At 47.6% G+C, this 21,600-nt stretch overlaps 1 protein-coding gene and 1 long non-coding RNA gene across 4 annotated transcripts in view; both read right to left on the bottom strand.

The window, feature by feature from the left end:
• Positions 1-387: 387 nt before the first annotated feature.
• MCFD2 (multiple coagulation factor deficiency 2, ER cargo receptor complex subunit) lies at positions 388-12,510 on the bottom strand. Of its 3 annotated transcripts, XM_085019369.1 has the most exons (5): positions 11,039-12,352; positions 5,688-7,547; positions 5,315-5,466; positions 4,105-4,264; positions 388-2,138 (listed from the first exon to the last, which is right to left on the bottom strand). In XM_085019369.1, exons 3-5 carry the CDS (start codon positions 5,452-5,454, stop codon positions 2,010-2,012), a joined length of 429 nt encoding a protein of 142 aa, XP_084875495.1. In that variant the 5' UTR covers positions 5,455-5,466; positions 5,688-7,547; positions 11,039-12,352; the 3' UTR covers positions 388-2,009. The 3 variants fall into 3 exon arrangements, with proteins under 3 accessions (XP_084875495.1, XP_020943215.2, XP_084875497.1); XM_021087556.2 differs by lacking the exon at positions 5,688-7,547 and having other exon boundaries at positions 12,238-12,510; XM_085019371.1 differs by lacking the exon at positions 5,688-7,547 and having other exon boundaries at positions 11,904-12,101.
• A 1,143-nt stretch (positions 12,511-13,653) lies between these two features.
• LOC146404827 (uncharacterized) overlaps positions 13,654-21,600 on the bottom strand; it is a 28,638-nt gene continuing 20,691 nt past the window's right edge. The window contains exons 3-4 of the long non-coding RNA XR_014842002.1: positions 18,213-18,278; positions 13,654-13,885 (exon numbers count right to left, since the gene is read on the bottom strand). This is a non-coding gene — a long non-coding RNA (uncharacterized LOC146404827). The remainder of the gene's footprint in view (positions 13,886-18,212; positions 18,279-21,600) is intronic.

Here is a 21,600-nt window from a genome sequence, read left to right as displayed (position 1 = left end):
AAAAGCCAGGGGGAGACTGCTTTTTGCTTAGGCCTGAGATGCTTTCAATAACACTATCTAATTAAATTTTCTGGCAAAGAAAAAACAGTCACCACACTCAAGGAGAAAACACTCTATTTTTCTAAGCTAGAGAATGCCATTATAATCTGAACTTGGCTAGAGAAAGAAGGTCCAAAAAGTGATTTCATTCAGAGGAAAAAAATGCCTAAAGGGGGAAAGTGATGACTGTAAATCCTGGGAATCTAGCCCTGCAGAAAGGAACAGGGTGGCACCAGGGAGGTCCCAGCACATGGATGAGGGGTCCCAGCTACCTGGAATGGAGAAGGACATGTAAACATCTGTATTAAGGCAAGGCAGGGGTAGGAGAAGCAGCCTATGTGGACAAAATCAACTTTCATCACTTTTATTGGTCATATATCCAGAATTCATTATATAAATCTTTCAAAATAACTAGATATTATAAGAATAGTTTACAATTCAGCTCTGATTGCACAAATACTTGACACAGGAAACCATTTTTACAAATACTTATTTTTCTTATAAGAATACTTTAATACAGAAAATAAGTCTCTATATATCTTACAGCAAACTGTATGCCGTTTTTTTCCCATTCAGCTATTATTTCAGGTTTCCCATCACAGACATGTCCATCACATCCCATAAATACATCTGTAATTCACTGCTGCTTCTCATTTGCAATTATTGAGATTCACACTGCTAATCTGTCCTGATCTGAAAGAATTAATGTATCTAGACTAGAAGAGGTAATTTAAAAACATTCCTTCTTGTCTTTGTTTTTGTTTCTTTTTGGGCCGCACCTGCGGCATTTGGAGGTTCCCAGGCTGGGGGTCTAATCGGAGCTGCAGTCACTGGCCTACACCAGAGCCACAGCAAAGCAGGATCCGAGCCGTGTCTATGACCTATACTACAGCTCACGCAATGCCGGATCCTTACCCCACTGAGCAAGGTCAGGGATGGACCCGGCATCCTCATAGGTACTAGTCAGATTTGTTTCTGCTCAGCCACGATGGGAACTCCCCAACATGCCTTCTAAATGTAACTTGTATCAGGTTAATCACCATGCTTGGTGAAGCATCTTTTCACCTATCACTTAAGCTGGACCAGCTAGTAGGGCACCCCTGCTGTATCAAGCAGAAAGGATAAAGTCCTTACATTCCTAAGACTTTCTAAACTGCAAAAACAAAAACCCTAGAAACAAGAGTTAAAGACAAATCCTTCAAAAGCTAAAACATTTGCTAATGGTTAGAAGTAGAGAATGCTTTTAGATTTGAAGTCTCTCCTAGGCTGAAGAAGACACAAGAAGGTGTCAGGATGTGGCAGTAGTTCTATAAAAGAGTGAAAAACTAAAAAAGTGACTCACGTCGGTCAGTGGTGTACTGTTTCCAAAGTGCCAGGAGATACAGAATCTCAGACTCGGTGGCTGACTGAACCCAGTCTTTGACATTCTTCTGATGCTGTGGCTTGGAAATAGCTTAATAAATACTTCCTTGGCCAGAACAAGGAAGCATCTAGGCCAGAGGCACTTCACAGAACACTCACCACCTTTCCCTGAAGAGACATGACCCACTAGGGGAAACACTTGGCATTCATTCCGTCCCTTCATTGTTACTGAAAAGTATGTCCAGTTAGCAGACCTGGTCCTGTTTTCAGACAGCCTGCATTAAAACCAAGATCCTGGCAGTATTATTCAGTCACATTCCTGAGTGCTCAGCTCCCCTCATCCAATTTTCTTAAAAGAATTCTTCATAATCAAGCCCTTGTCCAGTGAGAGATTTAACAGTACTTGGGGACTACAGTGTGTCCCATTTCTCCGCTCTTTAATTTCTCTTGAATTCTCTTTCTCACACCAGTGTAACAAACTGCTACAGGTTTTTACAAATACTGCTACTGCAGTATTTTCGAAAGGAGTTATCTTGCATTATCGAAAGTGTGTGATCACATTATAACGGGTCACATTTGCATCAGACTAGGAGATCGCCACATTATGCCTATTGCAGTGATTTTGCGAACTCGGCATAGTCGATGTATCCGTCGTTGTTCTTGTCATCATCTCTCAAGACACCATCTATTAGGTTGATCAGTTCATCTTCACTCATTGGTGCCTGCTCATTCCCTTCCTATAAGATACAAATTAGATAATGATGAGCCACATCTTTGATTGGAAGTGCTTGGTTAAGGTCCAAAATAAAATGTCCATAAACCCCTTCGAATGGAGTACTTCTAGGAATCCACAAATCACACATCAGATCCAGAGTCAACTCACAATAATCTGATTTAGAAATTACATTTGCCAGTTAAAAGGATGATGCACTCAAAGTAGGGGCTTGCTTTTGGTTTAATCTTTTTTTTTTTTTTTTTTTTTTTTGGCTTTTTCAGGCTGCACTTGTGGCATATGGAGGTTCCCAGGCTAGGGGTCCAATCGGAGCTACAGCTGCCAGCCTGCACCACAGCCACAGCAACGTGGGATCTGAGCCGCATCTGTGACCTACACCCCAGCTCACTGCAACGCCAGATCCTTAACCCACTGAGTGAGGCCAGGGATCGAACCTGCAACCTCATGGTTCCTAGTCAGATTCGTTTCTGCTGCGCTATGACAGGAACTCCGCTTTTTGTTTTAAAAATTACTTTTCCTCCTTTTCTCTTTACAAAAGTCAGAGCTGTTCGTTGTAGAAGGCTGGGTCTGGCTTACACAGAATTCTGAGCTTCACAGATTCCAGGACCCACAAACCCATCCTCAAGATAAGCTCACAGCCACAACCCTCCCGAGGGTCAGCTCTGCTAAAGTGGAAAGAGTCCACACTAGACAACATCTCGGGGTCAGAACAAGAGGAAGAAAGCACCGCTGACCAGCAGACCCCATGATCGCTGAGGTGAAGGCGCTTCTGCTCCCCAAGCAGGTGCAGCAGAGCTCACGGTGCCCAGCGCTGAGCTAATGCTGTTCATGTCCTTGGCTCATTCTTCCTGAGCCCCCTCTCCCACATCCCCCATTTGCTTTCCTGTCACCACCGCCATCCTGGCCTGCCAGGGCTGCTGACCCCAGCCCCTTTCCCTGATACCAGTCTCTCCTCACCTCTGTCAGTCCGCCTCCCCAGCGACACTGGCCCTGCTCATGCCTGTCGCCTATGCCAAGCCACAGGCGCTCCCCATGCTCCCCACTGCTTCCAAAGCAAACGTAGCCCAGCTCAGAAGGCAGCCAGTGCAGGCCCACGCCCCTCCCCAACTCTGCCTCTCCCCTTCTCTCTAGAGATTACAGGGGTGGGAGTGGGAGAGACATCAGACCTGGAGAACTAAGATTTGAATTTCAGTTTCCTCACCTCTCCAACTGGGGGTAATAACAAGACCTGCCCCTTCCTGCTCCCAGGCCACTGCAATGATTGAATGAGATCTCTAACCCGCCAGAGAGTGCTTCGGAAACTCTGAGCCCTGTACAGTATCACCCAAACCCTCCGTTATCACCAAGTCCCTCCATCTCTTGGTCGCCATTCTTCCCAAATGCTATCATTTCTCCCCTGTGTTTTGAGTGCGGTCTTTTTTTTTTTTTTTTTTTTTTTTGTCTTTTTTACTTTTCTGGGGCCACTCCCATGGCATACGGAGGTTCCCAGGCTAAGGGTCTAATCGGAGCTGTAGCCGCCGGCCTACACCACAGCCACAGCAACACCAGATCCGAGCCACATCTGCAACCTACACCACAGCTCATGGCAATGCCGGATCCTTAACCCACTGAGCAAGGCCAGGGACTGAACCCGCAACCTCATGGTTCCTAGTCAGATTCATTAACCACTGAGCCACAACGGGAACTCCGGAGTGTGGTATCTTTTAGGTGCTGGTTCTGAGACATGGGTGTGCAGCAGAAATGCCCGTGGCACTTGCTGAAAATACAAGGCTCGGGGGCTTCTGCCTCAGCTAGTCACGCTTTGTGAGAAGGACCACTGAACAGGAAAGGAGGCAGAAGAGAGGGTGAGCAGACAAAGGAGAAGCAGCATAGCGTGGTACAAGGACAGGAGAGGCCATCACGATCGGGGGCTGAGTTACCAAAGAGAGGCCCTTCCGAGATGCCGCTCAGTGAGCCACTGCCTGACTTACCTCCTTATGGACATGAGTGATGGCTGTGGAGAGTTCCAGGCCATCGAGCAAATTATTGCCGTCATAATCATGCATTTTGAAGTAATGGAGCTGCAGTTCTTGTGGGGACATCTCCGCCTCTGGTTTGTTGATGACACCTTCTAGATGCTCCATGATATGCCTAAAAACCAATAGTGAGACTCAGATCACTTGGCAGTGACAGCGGGATTGCACCAAAATCTTAAGGGCTCTGAAAAGTGCAAGATCTTAAAATTCTGCCATCCCAGAAAAATAAACAGAAACAGTGGCAGACCACATTCAAGGATGACAGACATAGGCAAAGCCATGAAAGAAGCGGGGCGGGGGATCAACCGGTTCATCTGTTATACCGGCAAGACTGTGGGTATTTTTTCCTTTATATTATTAGAATACTATTATAACATTTGGGGGAGCTTTCCTTTTTTTTTTTCTTTCCTTTTTTTTTTTTTTTTTTTGGTCTTTTTGCCTTTTCTAGGGCCACTCCCGTGGCATATGGAGGTTCCCAGGCTGGGGGTCTAACCAGAGCTGTAGCTGCCAGCCTACACCAGAGCCACAGCAACGTGAGATCCGAGCTGTGTCTGCAAACTACACCACAGCTCACGGCAACGCCGGATCCTTAACCCGCTGAGCAAGGGCAGGGACCGAACCTGCAACCTCATGGTTCCCAGTCGGATTCGTTAACCACTGCACCAGAATGGGAACTCCTCTTTTTTTTTCTTAAAGCAATTTAAGAATAACAGAATATAATGTGTGAGGCTAACTAGCCTGGGGCAAAAGTGGCAAGGTATGAGTCAATGTTTGAAAGTGCCAATAAAAAGTTAAAAAGTCCTGTCAGAAGTAAGAAACCTTAGCTCTATTCTGGACTCTGCCACTACCAATGTGTGTGTATGTTTGGGTGTTTGTAAGTGTGTATATGTATGTGTCTGTCTGCCTGCCCATAGTGAAAGAGACAGAATCAATTCAGGCAAATCATGTATTCCTTTGGGGCCTCAAAACCCTCCATCTGTGATAGGATGATGAAGAAAGAATACCTGACTCACAGGGGGCTATAAAGAATAAATCTCATCCATGGAAAATGTCAAGGGGTCGCACAAATAGTGGAAGGAAAGTGGACTGAGTGAGGGAGCCTTTACAGCTGGCTGCAGCTGCAGACAGGGAGGCCCCTGGACCATAGCCCTGGCTGAATACGTACTCTTGGTCGTGCACTGTGTTCTTATCCAGGCCCACGCTGCCGGGATGCGAGAAGCTGGCACCGGGCTCCTTGGCCCTGGCCCCCGAGGCACAAAAGGTCCAGAGCAGGCCCCACAGGAAGAGCAGCCACAGAGATCTCATGGTCACCAGTACCTGGGAGGCAGGGAACATAGAAGATGAAGGCAGTAACACCAGAGCTGAGGTCCTTTCAAGCCGACCCAGTGCGCTCCTGGGAACCCTGGTGAAGGAGCAAGGTTGGGAAGAGGAGGATGAGGCCCAGGCCAGCTCTGCCACCAGACTGCAGGATGACCTTGGGCAGTCTGGGGCCCCATCACTCAAATGGGTGGGAGGATCCATGGCATCTCTTGAAGCACCTTGAGAATGCTGAGCAAGTCCGTGAGACCTTCCAAGGACTTGAAGGGTATTCCTGCTCACAGGTAGCTTACAGTCTGGTGAGAGAGAAATACATCCTACTGAGAGCACTAATAAAGGCAGAGAGTGAGGTGTACTCAAGATCAAACCCTCTGAGAGTTCAGAGGATGCAATGCCTTTTAGGTGAGGGAGGGAAAACCCGAGAAGGTTAACAGACCCGATGATGCTTCAGCAGGGCCAGGACCCAGGGGCGCAGAGCAGGCGTGCAGGCTCTGCAGGACTGAGGGCAGGTTCAAGCGACAGGGCAGGTACCGACACGTGGGAAAGAAACTCCACGTGGCTTAGTTGGGCTGCTGCTTAACAGGTATGAAGTAGACACGACAGGACAACAGGCTGCCAAGCGGCCAGGCCATGCTGGGGGTGGCTTTGTGCACTAAGCAAGGAGGCTGAAGGTTCCTGAGGGTAAGTGGGAGCCACTGAGGATTTGTGAACTCAGGATGAGATCAGAGCTGGGTTTCAGAATGGTGCATTTCACAGCACAGTGGGGAAGGTATTTAATGGAGTGAGACCAGAGAGCGCGGCTGAAGGAGCGGCGAGGTGGGCCAGATGGAGGCCTGTGGCAGTGAGGGTGGCAGTGGAGGCCGAAAAGAGGGCATTAACCCCTCCCTGCCTCGTCCACACCTGGGGCTGCGATGGAAGCAATTAACCGAACCACCGTGAAAGAGCACTGGAGAGGAAACCTCCAGAGGAATTCGGTTCCATCAAGTACCGCTGGGATCTGGCGAGACTTGGAACTGTGGTCCACACCACAGGACAGTCAGCTGCACAGCAGGCTCCCCGAGGACAGAAGCGCTTCGTTCCCCTCCGCATCTCCACAAAGCCGCGGGCAGACCTTCACTAACTAACCGCTGTTAGACAAGTCCTGGTCCTTCCAGGGGCTCACAGACCAGACTCAAAAAGGAAAAGAAAGAACAGCCAGGAGACCTCCAGGCCACACAAAGAAAACACCCGACTCACACATTCATCTCCCTGGATAACAGGGGCCCGCAAATTCTAAGGGGCCAAGTGCAACCACAAAACTTGGAGCAGCAAAGAGACAACATGAGGTACTGGTCAGACCCTCCCACACACCACGAAGAGCTCAGCTCCGAAGCTGCCACCATCTCCACTCTGTACCTGGGGCTGGGCAGTGGGAGTGTTATAACCCCAGCCGCCCACCCCAAAAGGCTCCATAGGGTAGGACCCTGCAAGAAGGCCATCCCCACAATGTTCAGGAAAATTTCCCAAACCCACTTTGGTGGGTATCAGCAGTATCCTCCCAAAGGAGGCGATGGGCACTGGGATGTCATTCAGCTGAATGGGGACATCACAGTGCGATCTGTCATGCTTCAAAACAGAAAAAGATGTTCAACATATACCAAGCAAAAAAGAGCAGGCCACAGGGAGTTCCCGTTGTGGCTCAGCGAAAATGGCTCAGCGAATACGAATCTGTCTAGTATCCAAGAGGATGCAGGTTCAATCCTTGGCATCACTCAGGGGTCGGGAATCCGGCATTGCCATGAGCCGTGGTGCAGGTTGCGGACGTGGCTCGGATCTGGCATTGCTGTGGCTGTAGTGTAGGCAGGCAGCTGTAGCTCCTATTCAACCCCTAGCCTGGGAACTTCCATATGCTGCAGGTATGGCCCTAAAAAGCTATTAAAAAAAAAAAAAGAGCAGGCCACAAAAGTCTGTAAATAATTCATTTTTGTAAAAATCAAAAAACAATGTATGTATATTTCTCACACACAGAACAATGACTAAAAACTATGAATAAAGATTATTTTCTGGAGTTCCTGTCGTGGCTCAGTGGTTAATGAATCTGACTAGGAACCATGAGGTTGCAGGTTCGATTCCCTGGCCTTGCTCAGTGGGTTAAGGATCGGCGTTGCCGTGAGCTGTGGTATAGGTTGCAGATGTGGCTCAGATCCCGCATTGCTGTGGCTCTGGTGTAGGCCGGCGGCTACAGATCTGATTAGACCCCTAGCCTGGGAACCTCCATATGCCACGGGAGTGGCCCAAGAAATGTCAAAAAGACAAAAAAAAAAAAAAAGGTTATTTTCTAAATTATGAGATTAGGAGTAATTTTGATTTTCCTTCTCCTTTTATTGCTTCTAAAATTTCTACTATACGCATATTTTTTCTTTACAAATATGTTTTTAATGCAATTCACCCCACAATTTTGTTCCAATACTCTACGGATAAAATAAAAAGGGGGGTTCCAGTTAATTCTCATCTATAAAAAGTCAGTCTGGAACAGCCGGAAACTAGGTCCCACCTTGACCAAATAAAAGTGTCCAGACCCTGGGAAGTTCCTGTTGTGGCTCAGCGAGTGAAGAACCTGACACAGCATCCATGAGGATGTGGGTTTGATCCCTGGCCTCACTCAGTGGGTTAAGGATCCGGTGTTGCTGTGCGTCATGGTATAAGTCATAGATGCAGCTTGGATCTGGTGTGGCTGTGGCTGTGGTGTAGACTGGCAGCTATAGGTCTGATTCAACCCCTAGCTGGGGAACTTTGATGTGCCACAGGTGAGACTATAACAAGAAAAAAAAAAAGTGTCCAGACAATGATGAGGCCACTGACACTGTACCTGGTAGAGAAAACAAGGTCTCAAGTTACTCTCTGCAGAGATTGCCCCAACCAGAGCAGAACAACATGTTCTGACCACATACTGTAGAGTTCTGGGACCAGACGGACCAGAGCGGGAAGCCAGTTCCTCCCAGGCCTTTCTGATTCATCGGCCTTGGAGCTCTCTCTTCAGCAAGCCGTCTTCAATTCCAAGTCTAATTTAGGCATTCTTTTTTTTTTTTTTTTTTGTCTTTTTTTTGCCTTTTTCTAGGGCTGCTCCCACAGCATATGGAGGTTCCCAGGCTAGGGGTCTAATCAGAGCTGTAGCCACTGGCCTACACCAGAGCCACAGCAACGTGGGATCCGAGCCGCATCTGCAACCTACACCACAGCTCACGGCAACGCTGGATCCTTAACCCACTGAGCGAGGCCAGGGACCGAACCCGCAACCTCATGGTTCCTAGTCGGATTCGTTAACCACTACGCCACGACAGGAACGCCTAACTTAGGCATTCTTTCCACTTGCTCCTAAGTGGAAAGGCTGACAACAGCTGTGCACGAGACCTTGAACATGCCTGATAACCCCTCAGTGCCCCTGCTGGACCGGGCTCAGTGAGGGCGGGGACCGGATCCACATTCCCCGCACTGGGCACAGTGCCTGCACAGAGGCTGGTGGTTCTCAGCCTGTGTGCTGTGGTCCTTGGGGGCTAGGGGCAGGGGATTACCAGCTTCACAGATATGCGGCCAGGTTTTGATGTTAATGTAACTGAAGATAAAACTTGTTTTTGGATACATCTATCTGACAGTAGAGCTGAGTGATCATGGGACCCATGGCACTATTTCCTAGAACTTACTTGGCTGGATGCTTAGTATATCAGATGGGGTATGGGGAGAGATTTTCTATTCAAACAATACTAAAAGGCAATCAAGTGATTGGGAATACAGTGACTTTGGGTCCAAATGGTCCCCTCTTCAAGGGAGGCAGGATAAAGGGCAGGAACCATCCATTTTGGACTTAGCCCACTTTGGTTAGCTGTTGCAGGTTTCTAAGCATTAGAAAACAACAAGGAGTTCCCTTCATGAACCCGACTAGCATCCATGAGGACGCGGGTTTGATCCCTGGCCTCGCTCAGTGGGTTAAGGATCCGGCGTTGCTGTGAACTGTGATGTTAAGTTGAAGATGCAGCTTGGATTCCGTGTTGCTGTGGCCATGGTGTAGGCTGGCAGCTACAGCTCTGATTCGACCCCTAGCCTGGGAACCTCTGTATGCCTCAGGTGAGGCCCTAAAAAGACAAAAAAAGAAAAAAAAAGAAAACAACAAAAGCCAAATCTATGAGCACAGAAGAGAAACTCCCTTGTACAAGTGCTACAATGAGGACAAGAAATCTGACTGCCACCTAACAAGTTAAACTGTTCACACAGAAAAGGAAATATCAGCAACTCCTTTCCGTCCAAAGAACAAGTTGCATCAGCCACACTCCAACTCAGCTCAAGGCCATAAGCAAAGAGCTTGGCAGATGAGCCCCAGGAGTTCCTGGGCTCAGTGGCCCATGAGAAACTGGAAGGGCTAGGCTGGAGACACATCCAAAGGAGGACAGATTTCTGAAAGGAGACTTTGGAACACAACCCCACTTTGAAACATCCTTCATGAGGAGAAGCGCCAGGCCTGGGAGGAAGCTTGGACCTTGGATGGTGGCAGGCTCCCACAGTGCCTTGACAGTGACAGGGCTTCCCTCACTGCTCCAGCCATCTTTCCCAGTCCTAGAGCCTTTGTTCCTACTGCTTCCATCTGTCTGTCCTCCCTCTTCCTTCCAGGCCCAATTCAAATGTCATCTCGGGGTTCTCCCAGCCAAGACTAACTGTGACCTCCAATGACCTCAGTCTGCAGTCTCTTGCACTCACTTGGCCTTGACATACGGTCACATTGTATTCTCCTTTTGTTTTTCTCTTTTCCTCCCTCTGCGAGGGCTGAGAAGCTATTTTCTCTGCCTCTCCTTTACCCAACTGAATTTATCACAAACTGCTGAGCTGACCTGGCATAGCACGCCTTCATCAGAATTGGGGCAGTGGGTCCTGGCATGGAGCCATGCTGTTTCCTATCACAGAAGAGCTGACCCAAGCTAGAAAAGCAACTTTGCTTTGGAGACCTCCCACCAGGGGCTCGGCTTGGCCCACCCTTCCTTCTCATTGTGTCGTTAGGCCACACGGAAGAGTTTGGAGCCAGCCTTCCTCCCATGAAAACCACAGCAGCTGTTAGCAACTTTTCCCTCATGCTGGGGCCCTCAGGAAAAACTTCGAACCCACAGCAGCCACACTCACCAACATCCAGACATCGTGTGCTCAGAGTCAATGCCAAAGAAAAACTCTGACTGACAGTTGCCCATTTAAAACAGCCATGGTGCTAGACTGAAGGCAAGAAAGGAACCAAGTTCCTAGACAAAGAAACCTCTACATGGGTTGGGGGCTGACTACTGGTTCTGAAAAAGCAGACATTCAATAACTTGATCTACTTGTTCATTTGGAGACCCAGGGAGCTGCCATGCTTCACTTACACATTTAATCTTTTTTTTTGGGGGGGGGCCTTTTTGCCTTTTCTAGGGCCACTCCCGCAGCATATGGAGGTTCCCATGCGACCCTACACCACAGCTCATGGCAGCGCCGGATCCTTAACCCACTGAGCCAGGCCAGGGATCAAACCCACAACCTCATGGTTCCCAGTCGGATTCGTTAACCACTGAGCCATGACAGGAACTCCACTTATACATTTAATTAACATGCTTTACTAGAAGCCTGGTGCTGACAGGTTCTGAGGATAGGACTGTGACCCAGACTGGCTCCTGTCCCACAGATTTCAGCCTGGTGGGAAAAGAGAGAGTAAATAAGTCAGCTGTAGGATACCACAGAAGCCCCAATCCACACCTGGATTAATACATGAAAGAGGATTTCTTCAATTAAAGGACAACACCTCTGGCAGAGGGAACGACATAACAAGTCTTAGCCTTCTAGCCTAAGCCCAAAAGAATGTCCAATCTGAGAACCAAAAAGGGTTCAATGTGGTTGAAAACACAGTATAGTGGAGATAGATGCGACAGACTAAAGCAAAAAGAGGAAAGGTCATGAGGGGTCTCATAAGCCCTGTCCAAGAGCTTGAAAGAGCAATGGGAATTCACAGAAAGGCAGTAAGGGAAGAGTGAGTAGGTCTGGTGACTTTTTTATGTTTTAAAACCATCACTCTGGCTTTCCAGTACATAACAAACTACAGAGGAAAAAGGAGATACAGGGAGCTAGTCAGGAAGCTACCAAGGAAGTCCAGGGGAGAGATGATGGTGGCCTGAACCAGCTAGAGCAGAGGGACTGGGTGTGACGAAGTGGGTGTATCCAGAGATTTGCGATGGATTCGATGTGGATGGGTAAAGGGTGCAGCGGACGAGAAGGACGCCCAGGTTTCCGGCTTGTGCAATCAGGTGGATGGCGGTGCCATACCCAGACAAAAAATACAAGAGGGGAATACAAAGTTCCCCCGCCTCCCCCACTCCCCTGGCACAACGTGGCCAAGCTCGCCAGGCCAACAGGACCTGTTTATTTGTCTCCCCCGGAGGGAGACGGAGTACCAGGGGCAGACGGAGAGCAAAGACTCAGGCCCGCGCGCGCAGGTCCACGGCAGATTGGCCGCGCCCATTAGGCTTATCGCCCCTGCGGCTTCTCCCCGGGAAGAGGCTCTTCTCCTAGTCAGCTATCTTCTCGAGGCGGCTCGGGTCCGAGACCCGCAGCCAGGCCGCTCCTGTCTCCCAACCTGAGCCCGAAGCCCCGGGATCCTTGAAGGGACGCCGGGATCGCGCCTTGCTGAGGACCCCTGAGGGCCGCCCCACGGATCTCCTCCTCCAAGGTCGGGTCACAGGCCTCACAGGCCGCAGCCAGATCGCGACTGTCCCGTGGTTCACTCACCCTCTCTGCCACCAGCTGCCAAACAGCTTTCCGCAAAAGCGAAGCACCCCGGCGTGAGCCTCGCCAGCCCCGGTCCTCAGAACTCTTTTCCCTGGCCCTGGCCCCGCCCCACTCCCCGTCCGCTGTGCGCACGCGCGCCCCTTCTGCCCGCCCATTGGCGCCGTGAAGCCCCACCCCTGCTCCGCTGGTGTAGTGCGGGCCGCTGGGGCGATTCCACGTGTAACGGACTGTGGCCCGGTAAAGGTCAGGCGGAGGCATTTCTTCTGCCCACCCTCCAGAGGGTGAGGATGGTGGGGACCTGCGTTGGGCTGTCTGAACCCCCAGAGTCCTGACAGGTTGCTAGGCAATGCAGGAAGCCCCCCAGAGGCGTAGTCCGAGAGAAATGATGGCTAATGCGACGGGGTGGGCGCCAAAACTGGCTTTCGGTTCCACCTCCACATTTACAGGTTCCTGCATTCCTCCGACTGCAAGTTGGGAAGTATAATAGTATAAAGAAAAAATGTTGCCGTTGCCTGCCAGTCCTGTTCGCCGAGGATCAAGCCCTGAGCCACTGTACTTGCCCACCCACCGTGTGCCCTGAGGGGAATTCAGAATGGAGAAAAACAGGAAACATTCTGTACTATAGATATACTGGCTTCAGTTAAGCTGTATCTCTAAGGAAAATTCTCAACTGACCCCATATTCTTGCATCTTCTCTTTCATAGAATGACACTAAAAGCATTAATTTGAGATGTCTGTTCTTTGCGATTAGCAGCAATCTTTTGATGCTTGACTAGATGTCTTTCCCCTCAAAAGAGTTCATATATATCCTAGCTTGTTCCTTACCTCTTGAGAGCAGATCCTCAGAGCCGAGAAGCTGTCTCCTCCACTATAGTCCCCAGTAAGTTCCCTTAATAAAACTTTTAACTCACAACTTCTATGTTGTACGTTTTTCTTTTAGTCAGCAGTAAGGAATTTTAATTCTTCTCATGACGAAACAGCCAAAAACACTGGAGCTGGCCTTGGATCCCTCGTTTCCAAGACTGGCCTACGTGCAGCCTCTGATTGCTCCATTCTGCAAGCTGCATCGTCTACAATACACATTCACTTGTATATGAGTCCCACCAAGATTTTATGGGCAGCCCAGTTCAAATACCACTTTACCTGTGCGGTTTGTGAAATCAGCCATCATTCAAGACAGGAAAAAGCACTCCCAAAAAACTGATCCACTAACAAAGGAAACAAACAGATAAGCCCCATATGCTTCTGCCCTTATACCTTTTCTCCTATATAAGACTGTTCAGTGAATGGCTATTGATCAGATGGGTAAGTGAATGTAGGACTGTCATTTTTAAAATTCCTTCTCCCATTTGTGCCCATAAAGATACATAATCTTTTTTTTTTTTTTCCTTTTTTTCAGTCTTTTTAGGGCCGCACCTGAGGCATATGGAGTTCCCCAGGCTAGGAGTCCAATGGGAGCTGAAGCCACTGGCCTACACCACAGCAATGCCAGATACGAGACACATCTTCAACCTATACCACACCTCATGCCTGATCCTTAACCCACTGAGCAAGGCAGGGATCGAACCCACGTCCTCATGGGTGCAAGTCAGGTTCGTTAACCGCTGAGCCACGACGGCAACTCCTACATAGTCATTTTCATGTGAGCCTGGATCCAGAAAGGGAGAGACAGAGAAAGAAAGTGATTAAGTAGATGATCCCAGAACACTCCCTGCAGTCTGCTTTAGGAGATCAGGGCCCTGCAAGTTGATCGGGACAACTGCTACTGATCATGACTCATTCCTTTTCCCACCTTCAACTGAGTTTGAAATCTGTCAACCCTACCCTAGAGAAAAATTCCAGGATCCCAAAGTCCCTGAAGAAACTCTTACTAATTCAAATACAAACAAGACATGGTCTCTTCTTTCAACAAGCTCAGTGATATCTCCACATGAGTGTCTAACTAGCATACATTTAACTTGGCCCCCCTGATATATCAATTTTCACCTCCAAACATGTACCACCCTGTTTTGCCCATTTTAGTAAATGTCACTGCCATTCACTTTTTTCAAGCCAAATTCTAGTGGTTCCCCCCCAAAAAAACTTTATTGAGATATCATTGACATCAAGAAACAATCATCTACTACCTAGACTAGGTGAGACCTTCCCAACTGACCTCCCCGTCTCCATTCTTGCCCCATTCTAGTCCATGAGACAATACGTTTGTGTAAGCCCTCTCTAGGTTGCATGTTTTATAACTTGTAGCTGAACAGATTCCTAACAGGAAAATAATTTGGTCCCATAAGTAAGACATAAAACCAGACACTAAAATGTGGAATTGGTTAACTGAAGGGCAAGGTAGCCACAGGTTAAGGCTCTATTCTAAGTGGGAAAGTTGGTGACCAACTTGTTAAGCAAATTGAAAGTGTTGAGCTGCTGTCACTTGCTGGACCTTGGGGAAAACCCACATGCCCAAAGTTGTATGGCCCGAGGAAGCTCAGAAACAATATAGAACATTAGTGAGTGTTGGATGTTTTTTTTTTTTTTTTTTGAAGTACCTTTCAGCAAAGTCCTTCAAGACAGTGGCGAATCCAGATTAGAGATAACTGATTTGAAAGCAGAGATTAAAGAAAATAAGACCTTGGTAAGAGAGCAACATCTTACCTGCAGCTTATGACCTAAATTGGCTGAGTCCCACAATTTGGAGTCTTTCTGGATTGAAATAAACAATTTTCTTTGAATACAAAGCCAAAGCCAACACCAATGGAGACAATGAAGAGGGAGCTTTATCAGGAGATAAGGTGGAGGCCTGAGGTAGTGAGGATGGGCTAGAGGTGCCATGTCTGCCTGCTGTGTTTGAATTGCCTCCGCTGCAATGGTGCACACAAAGATCACCCCCTAGAAGACTTAAATAGGCTAATATTTGGTTTTCCTTGTTATTTATTTATTTTATTATTTTTTTTTTTGTCTTTTTGCCATTTCTAGGGCCACTCCCACGGCATATGGAGGTTCCCAGGTTAGGGTTTAATCAGGGCTGTAGCCACCAGCCTACACCAGAGCCATAGAAACATGGGCTCCTTAACCCACTGAGCAAGACCAGGGATCGAACCCACAACCTCACGGTTCCTAGTCAGATTTGTTTCCACTGTGCCACGATGAGAAGTCCCTTCTTGTTCTTCAAGGAGAAAACTATTAGAGAAAAGAGGTGGAAATAACCTCAATTTATACCTTTTTGTACTGCTTTAATTTTTTTTTTTCCCCTCAGGGTGGCACCCGAAGTATATGGAAGTTTCCAGGCTAGGGGTTGAACCAGAGCTGTAGCTGCCAGCCTATGCCACAGCCACAGCAACGCAGGATCCCAGTCCCATCTGTGACCTGCACCACAGCTCATGGCAATGCCAGATCCTTAACCCATTGAGCCAGGAAGGCAACTCCAGTGCTGCTTTAATTAAAAAAAAAAAAATCTAAGTAAGTAAATTAATTACTTGGGGAAAATTTTTAATCTTTCATCAGAAAATCATTTAAAGACTCCCTAGATAAATTATTTGATTGCAGGAGTTACCATTGTGGCTCAGCAGGTTAAGAACCTGACTCATACACATGAGGATGTGGGTTTGATCCCTGGCCTCGATCAGTAAGTTAAGGATCTGGCATTGCTGTGAGCTGTGGCATAGGTTCAGACTCTATTTGAATCTGGCCTTGCTATAGCTGTGGTATAGGCCAGCAGCTGCAGCTCTGATTCAGCCTCTAGCCTGGGAACTTTCATATGGGGCCCTTTTTAGGTGCAGCCCTACACAGCAAAAAAAAAAAAAAAAAAAAAAAAAAAAGGGAATTGACCGGAAGTCTAACAAATGCTTGAGGAAATCATGTGTCCCTAAAATCTCAAGCCTGGAGCTGTGGTGTAGGTCACAGATGCGGCTCAGATCCTGTGTTGCTGTGGCTGTGGTATAGGCTGGCAGCTGCAGCTCTGATTTGACCCCTAGCCTGGGAACCTCCATATGCTGCGCGTGCAGCCCTAAAAGGAAAAAAAAAAAAAAAAAAAAAAAAGACTGCCCCTCATTTTAGATGCCAAGCACCAGTATTAGACCCCCATGGCTTCCATCTGACTTGGCTTCAAAATGGAGGTTTCCATGATGCCTTCCTGGGATTTGATCATTTGCCAGAACAGCTCACAGCACTCAGGAAAACACTTAAATTTACCAGTTTATTATATAATATAGGATATCATAAAGGGTGCAGATGAGCAAATACATAGGTCTAAGGTTGCCCCAAGCATAAGAGCCTTGGTCCCTTTGGAGCTGGGGTGCCCCGCCCTGCAGACACATGGATGTGTTCACTAACCCAGAAGCTTTCCAAACCCTGCCCTATTGGGATTTTTATGGAGGCACAATCAATCATAACTCCATCTCCAGTCCATCTCCCCTTCTTGGAGGCTAGTGGGTACAGCCCACCAAGGGTCACTGCAGAACAAAGGACATTCCTATCACCTCGGACATGCTAAGAGATTTAAAAACTATCAAGGAGGACCCTGGTTTCCTAGCCAGCGATCTTCACAGGATGAGGCATTGTCACTTCTGCGGCTATGGACACTGCCGTGGCACGGGCTTGATCCCTGGCCCTGGGAACATCCGCATGCTATGGGTGCAGCCAAAAAAATAAAAAGAAAGAAAAAAGAAAAACTGTCAGGAGCCAGGATCCAAGGCCCAATATTAGAGCTAAAGATGCTCCTAGGGCTCTTATCACTTATGAAATTGTAAGCATTTCAGTAGCTCTATATATTTTAGTAAAAATATATATATACCAAATATGTATATTTTGTCTTATTATTTCACAACATATACACAAAAGTGTACATTAGAAGAGCATACAGATCCATGGAGTTCCCATTGTGGTGCAGTGGTTAACAAATCCCACTAGGAATCATGAGGTTGTGGGTTCGATCCCTGGCCTTGCTCAGTGGGTTAAGGATCCCATGTTGCTGTGGCTCTGGTGTAGGCCGGTGGCTACAGCTCCGATTGGACCCCTAGCCTGGGAACCTCCATATGCCACGGGAAGTGGCCCTAGAAAAGGCAAAAAGACAAAAAAAAAAAAGAAAGAAAAGAAAAAAAAGAAAAAGAAAAAAGAAAAGCATACAGATCCATACATTTTCCAAAATGGAATACTCCCATGGAAACAGCCCCCTGATGAAGAAACAGAGTATCAGCTACGGCCTAGGAGGCCCCCTTGAGCTCCCTTCCAAGCACCATCCTCCCCCGTCAAGGTAACTGCTATCCTGACTCCTCATGTCTCAGAGCAGTTTTACCTGTTTTTGTATTTTCTATAAAGGGAATCGCACAGTACATTCTCATTTGTCTGTGACTTCTCTTACTCATCACGGTTTTGAGAGTCATTCCTAATATGCAGATTTAGAGCCTTAATCCTCATTTCCGTGTGCTAGTCCCTCTTTCCTTCCACCATCAGTGGACATCTGGGTGGTTTCCAATTTGGGGCTGTTAGAAACTATGCTGCTTCGAACATTGTAGAACATGTCTTTTCTTGCACATCTGTTCATATCTCTGCCAGGCATTTACTTAGGAGTAAAACTCCTGGCTTGAAGGGAATGCAGATGTTTGGCTTTATTAGAGGGTGCCAAAAGTTTTTCCAAGTGGTTGTGTCCAACTACCTGTTTTTTTTTGGTGGTGTTGTTTCAAAACTCTCATACGTCCTAGCTCCTCCTTTACCTCTTTTTTTTTTTTTTTTTTTTTCTTTGCCATTTCTTGGGCCGCTCCCTCAGCATATGGATGTTCCCAGGCTAGGGGTCTAATTGGAGCTTAGCCACCGGCCTACGCCACAACCACAGCAACGCAGGATCCAAGCCACGTCTGCAACCTACACCACAGCTCATGGCAACGGTGGATCCTTAAACCCCTGAGTGAGGCCAGAGATCGAACCCGAAACCTCATGGTTCCTAGCCAGATTCGTTAACCACTGAGCCACGACGGGAACTACTCCCTTACCTCTTCAGAGTAGTCTCTTAGAGTTATTTGAGAGGCTATCTCCTGGGCTTGAAGTCCTCAGAAAGTCTGCCAAATAAAACATAATTCTTAACTTTCAGGTTGTGCATTTTTTTTCAGTCGATAAGAGTTACTTGCAGTCCAAAGCATTCCTAAGTGATACACAGATGGAGCAAGATGTGGACCCAAATGTGAATTGGACTCATCAGTGTGAGGCCACTGGGGGCTAGGAGAACAGTTTATGTGGCGTGCTGGGCAGCAGCCAAAGTACAATGGGTGGTAGGTAAGTCTGGGTACAGCAAGTACAGGCAAGCCTTTCAAGCATTGGCTGCGAGGGAAAGTATATGGAAGGGAACACAGAATTGAGAAGGGTTGTCTTTAAGATTGAAGACCTTGGGAGTGCCCACCGTGGCTCAGCAAAAACAAACCCAACTAGTATCCAAGAGAGTTCGATCCCTGGCCTCGCTCAGTGGGTGAAGGATCCGGTGGTGCCATGAGCTGTGGGGTAGGTCACAGACACAGCTCAGATTCGGCGTTTCTGTGGCTGTGGTGTAGGCAGCTCCAGTTTGACCCTTAGCCTGAGAACTTCCATATGCCATGGGTGTGGCCCTAAAAAGCCAAAAAAAAAAAAAAAAAAAAAAGATGGCAGACCTTGTGTATGCTTAGATCCTTTGGAGAAGGAGCCAGCATAGATGATGGAAAAGAGCAGAGTGGACCAAATTAAAAGAATACGGTTATTGAGGAGGCAGGAGAGAATGGATACAAAGCCCAGATGAGTATTAACCTGAAATTTGGGAGGCATGGCTATTTTCTGCGAGTGTCATGATTGGGGGAAGGGCAGGTAGGCTGAGTGAGTCAAAGTTTGAAATCATCATTGCATAACTAGGAAAGTAAGCTGCCTAGAGGAAGCAGAAGACTGAGTTGAAGGCTCAACTGAAACTGGAGAATGTCTAATTAGAATAGTACAGGCTGCAAAATTATTTGCTTGTGTATAATGGTTAATGCACATTTCTTGAATTTTAATTAAAAATTGTTTTGTGGGGAGTTCCCGTTGTGGCTCAGTGGTAATGAACCTGACTAGTATCCCCGGCCTCACTCAGTGGGTTAAGGATCCTGTGTTCCTGTGGCTGTGGTGTAGATGGGCAGCTAGAGTTCTGATTCAACCCCCAGCCTGGGAACTTCTATATGCTGAAGGCGCAGCCCTAAAATACAAAAAATACCAAAAAAAAAAAAAAAAGTGCCTAAATTATACATGGATGTGGCTAGGAAAAAAATAAATAAATAAAACCAAAATGCTGTCTAATAAAGAACTAAGTTCCTCTTTCTCAGTCACCAAATCTTCCCCCTCTTGCTATCTGCTGTTTATGACCACACCAGGGTTGAGGGTGGGGATGGACTGGGGAGTGGTAAGGGGGATAAGGAAGTTCTTATAATAAGTCGGCTCTTCGTTCCCCTCCACCTGACAGATGTTCAGTGCTGGGTGCTTTTGTGTGACCCCCCTTCTGGAGCCCTCACTGCAGTTCCCCTGACAGGGGCAGCACCTCTCTTACAGAAGGCTCCTGGTCCTCTCTCAGTATCTGGTTTTCCCTAGCATCCAACAGACACTCTTTGGGGCAGAATCCCTTTAAAAGTGATCCCAAGCTGGGAGTTCCCATTGTGGCTCATGGGGTTAAGTATCCAGGAAGATGTGAGTTCATTCTCTGGCCTCCCTCAGTGGGTTAAGGATCTGGTGTTGCCCCGAGATGTGGTGTAGGTCACAGATGTGGTTTGGATATGACATTGCTGTGGATGTAGTGTAGGCTGGCAGCTGCAGCTTCTATTCAACTCCTAGCCTGGGAACAGGTGCAGCCCTGAAAAAAAAAAATTCAAAACTTGTTCAAGGACTTCTGAGTTGGGCTGGGTTTGAGAGGAAACCAGGGTAGAGTCCCCATCTTCTCCTGGGTGTTTTCCAGGGGATGGCAAGCCCCGTGGGGCTCAGAACAGTGGACACGCAAAACTGAGGGTGATGTCTAGGAAGACATCCTCAAAACCCTCAATCTCTTGGGACCCAGCCCAATCTCTTGGGACCCAGCCTGGTTCTCCAAGAGAGCTGGGCATGAGGGCAAAGCATCAGGTGAGACCTGGTGACTGGGAAGAGGGAAATGCCAAGTAGATCCACCTGACAATGAGAGGTCATGGCAGGACTTTGGACATCAGTAACACATGCAGAATCCACAGGGGTGTCCTGTCCTAGGCATATTTGCCTCCAATGCCATTCCTCACCCTTCCCCTCCTGCAGTCTGCCTCGCAAGGGGACTGACCGCCAGTGAGTTGCTTTTCCCAGCCTCCCTGGTCAGCTGGCTTCCTGCTGGCTCAGCTAATAGTACCAGCAGCAAGGGATCCAAGGACAGAAGGAAGAAGCATAAGAAGTTCAAGATAACTACAAGAGTGCAATTCAAGATACTGATATCAGTAAAATCTGCTTAATCAAGGCACTGGGGGTAGGGCTTTGTGGTTCTCCATCTCTTATTCATACTTCGTTGTTTTTTTTTTTGTTTGTTTTGTTTTTTTCATTTTAGGGCCAGACCTGAGGTATATGGAAGTTCTCAGGGTAGGAGTTGAACCAGAGCTGCCGCTCCAGGCCTGCACCACAGTCGCAGCAATGTCAGATCCGAGCCACGTCTGTGACCTAAGCTGCAGCTTGTGGCAACACCAGATCCTTAACCCACTGAGCAAGCCAGGGATTGAACCCACATCCTCACAGAGACTCTGTCGGGTTCTTAACCCACTAAGCCACAATGGGAACTCCTCATATTTCTGATGAAGGCACAACATGGCGTTAAAAGCTTAGAATTCTGGCTTCTGTTGGGATGTTGTTTTTCAGATATACTATAAACTGGGGTGGATGAAATGATGCCCATTTGCAGTCAGTGACCACACTTCTTCCTAAGTCTTATCAAAGAACATATCACCCAGATGAAAATTCCCACAACTGTTGATTTTTTAAAGTTCTAAACATATATACCTTCCAGAGTTCCCATCGCGGAAATGAATCCAATTAGGAACCATGAGGTTTCGGGTTCGATCCCTGGCCTCCCTCAGTGGGTTAAGGATCTGACATTGCTGTGAGCTGTGGTGTAGGTTGCAGACGAGGTTCGGATCCCGAGTTACTGTGGCTGTGGCTGTGGTGTGGGCTGGCAGCTGTAGCTCCAATTAGACCCCTAGCCTGGGAACATCCATATGTAAAGGGTGCAGCCCTAAAAAGAAAAAAAAAAGAAATAAATAAATAAACATATGTATCTTCCTCTTAACAAGCTAAATGCATTAGCACTTCTTAACATGCTTTTTGTTTCCCTCTTCTCCTCCGTCATATAGTTCTTGTTTGGAATTTTTGACATTAGTCATTCTGAAT

Source organism: Sus scrofa, chromosome 3 (genome assembly GCF_054392235.1).
Source record: "Sus scrofa isolate SSC_HxYL_T2T_F1_AM1 chromosome 3, Sscrofa_HxYL_maternal_Yorkshire_Landrace_v2.0, whole genome shotgun sequence".
Classification (NCBI taxonomy): domain Eukaryota; kingdom Metazoa; phylum Chordata; class Mammalia; order Artiodactyla; family Suidae; genus Sus; species Sus scrofa.
The sequence above is the reverse complement of the archived record's forward strand: the minus strand, read 5'-3'. Positions and strand labels throughout refer to the sequence as shown.

What these genes read in the sequence shown, in the direction of transcription:
- MCFD2 (XM_021087556.2), bottom strand. Translation starts at nt 12,495, where the DNA reads ATGCCTCCGCCTGACCTTTACCGGGCCACAGTCCGTTACACGTGGAAT. An exon ending in GGCAGCTGGTGGCAGAGAGG is followed by an intron (nt 5,467 to 12,237) that starts GTGAGTGAACCA and finishes CCTGCCTCCCAG; the next exon opens with GTACTGGTGACCATGAGATC. An exon ending in TCACTCATGTCCATAAGGAG is followed by an intron (nt 2,139 to 4,104) that starts GTAAGTCAGGCA and finishes TGTATCTTATAG; the next exon opens with GAAGGGAATGAGCAGGCACC.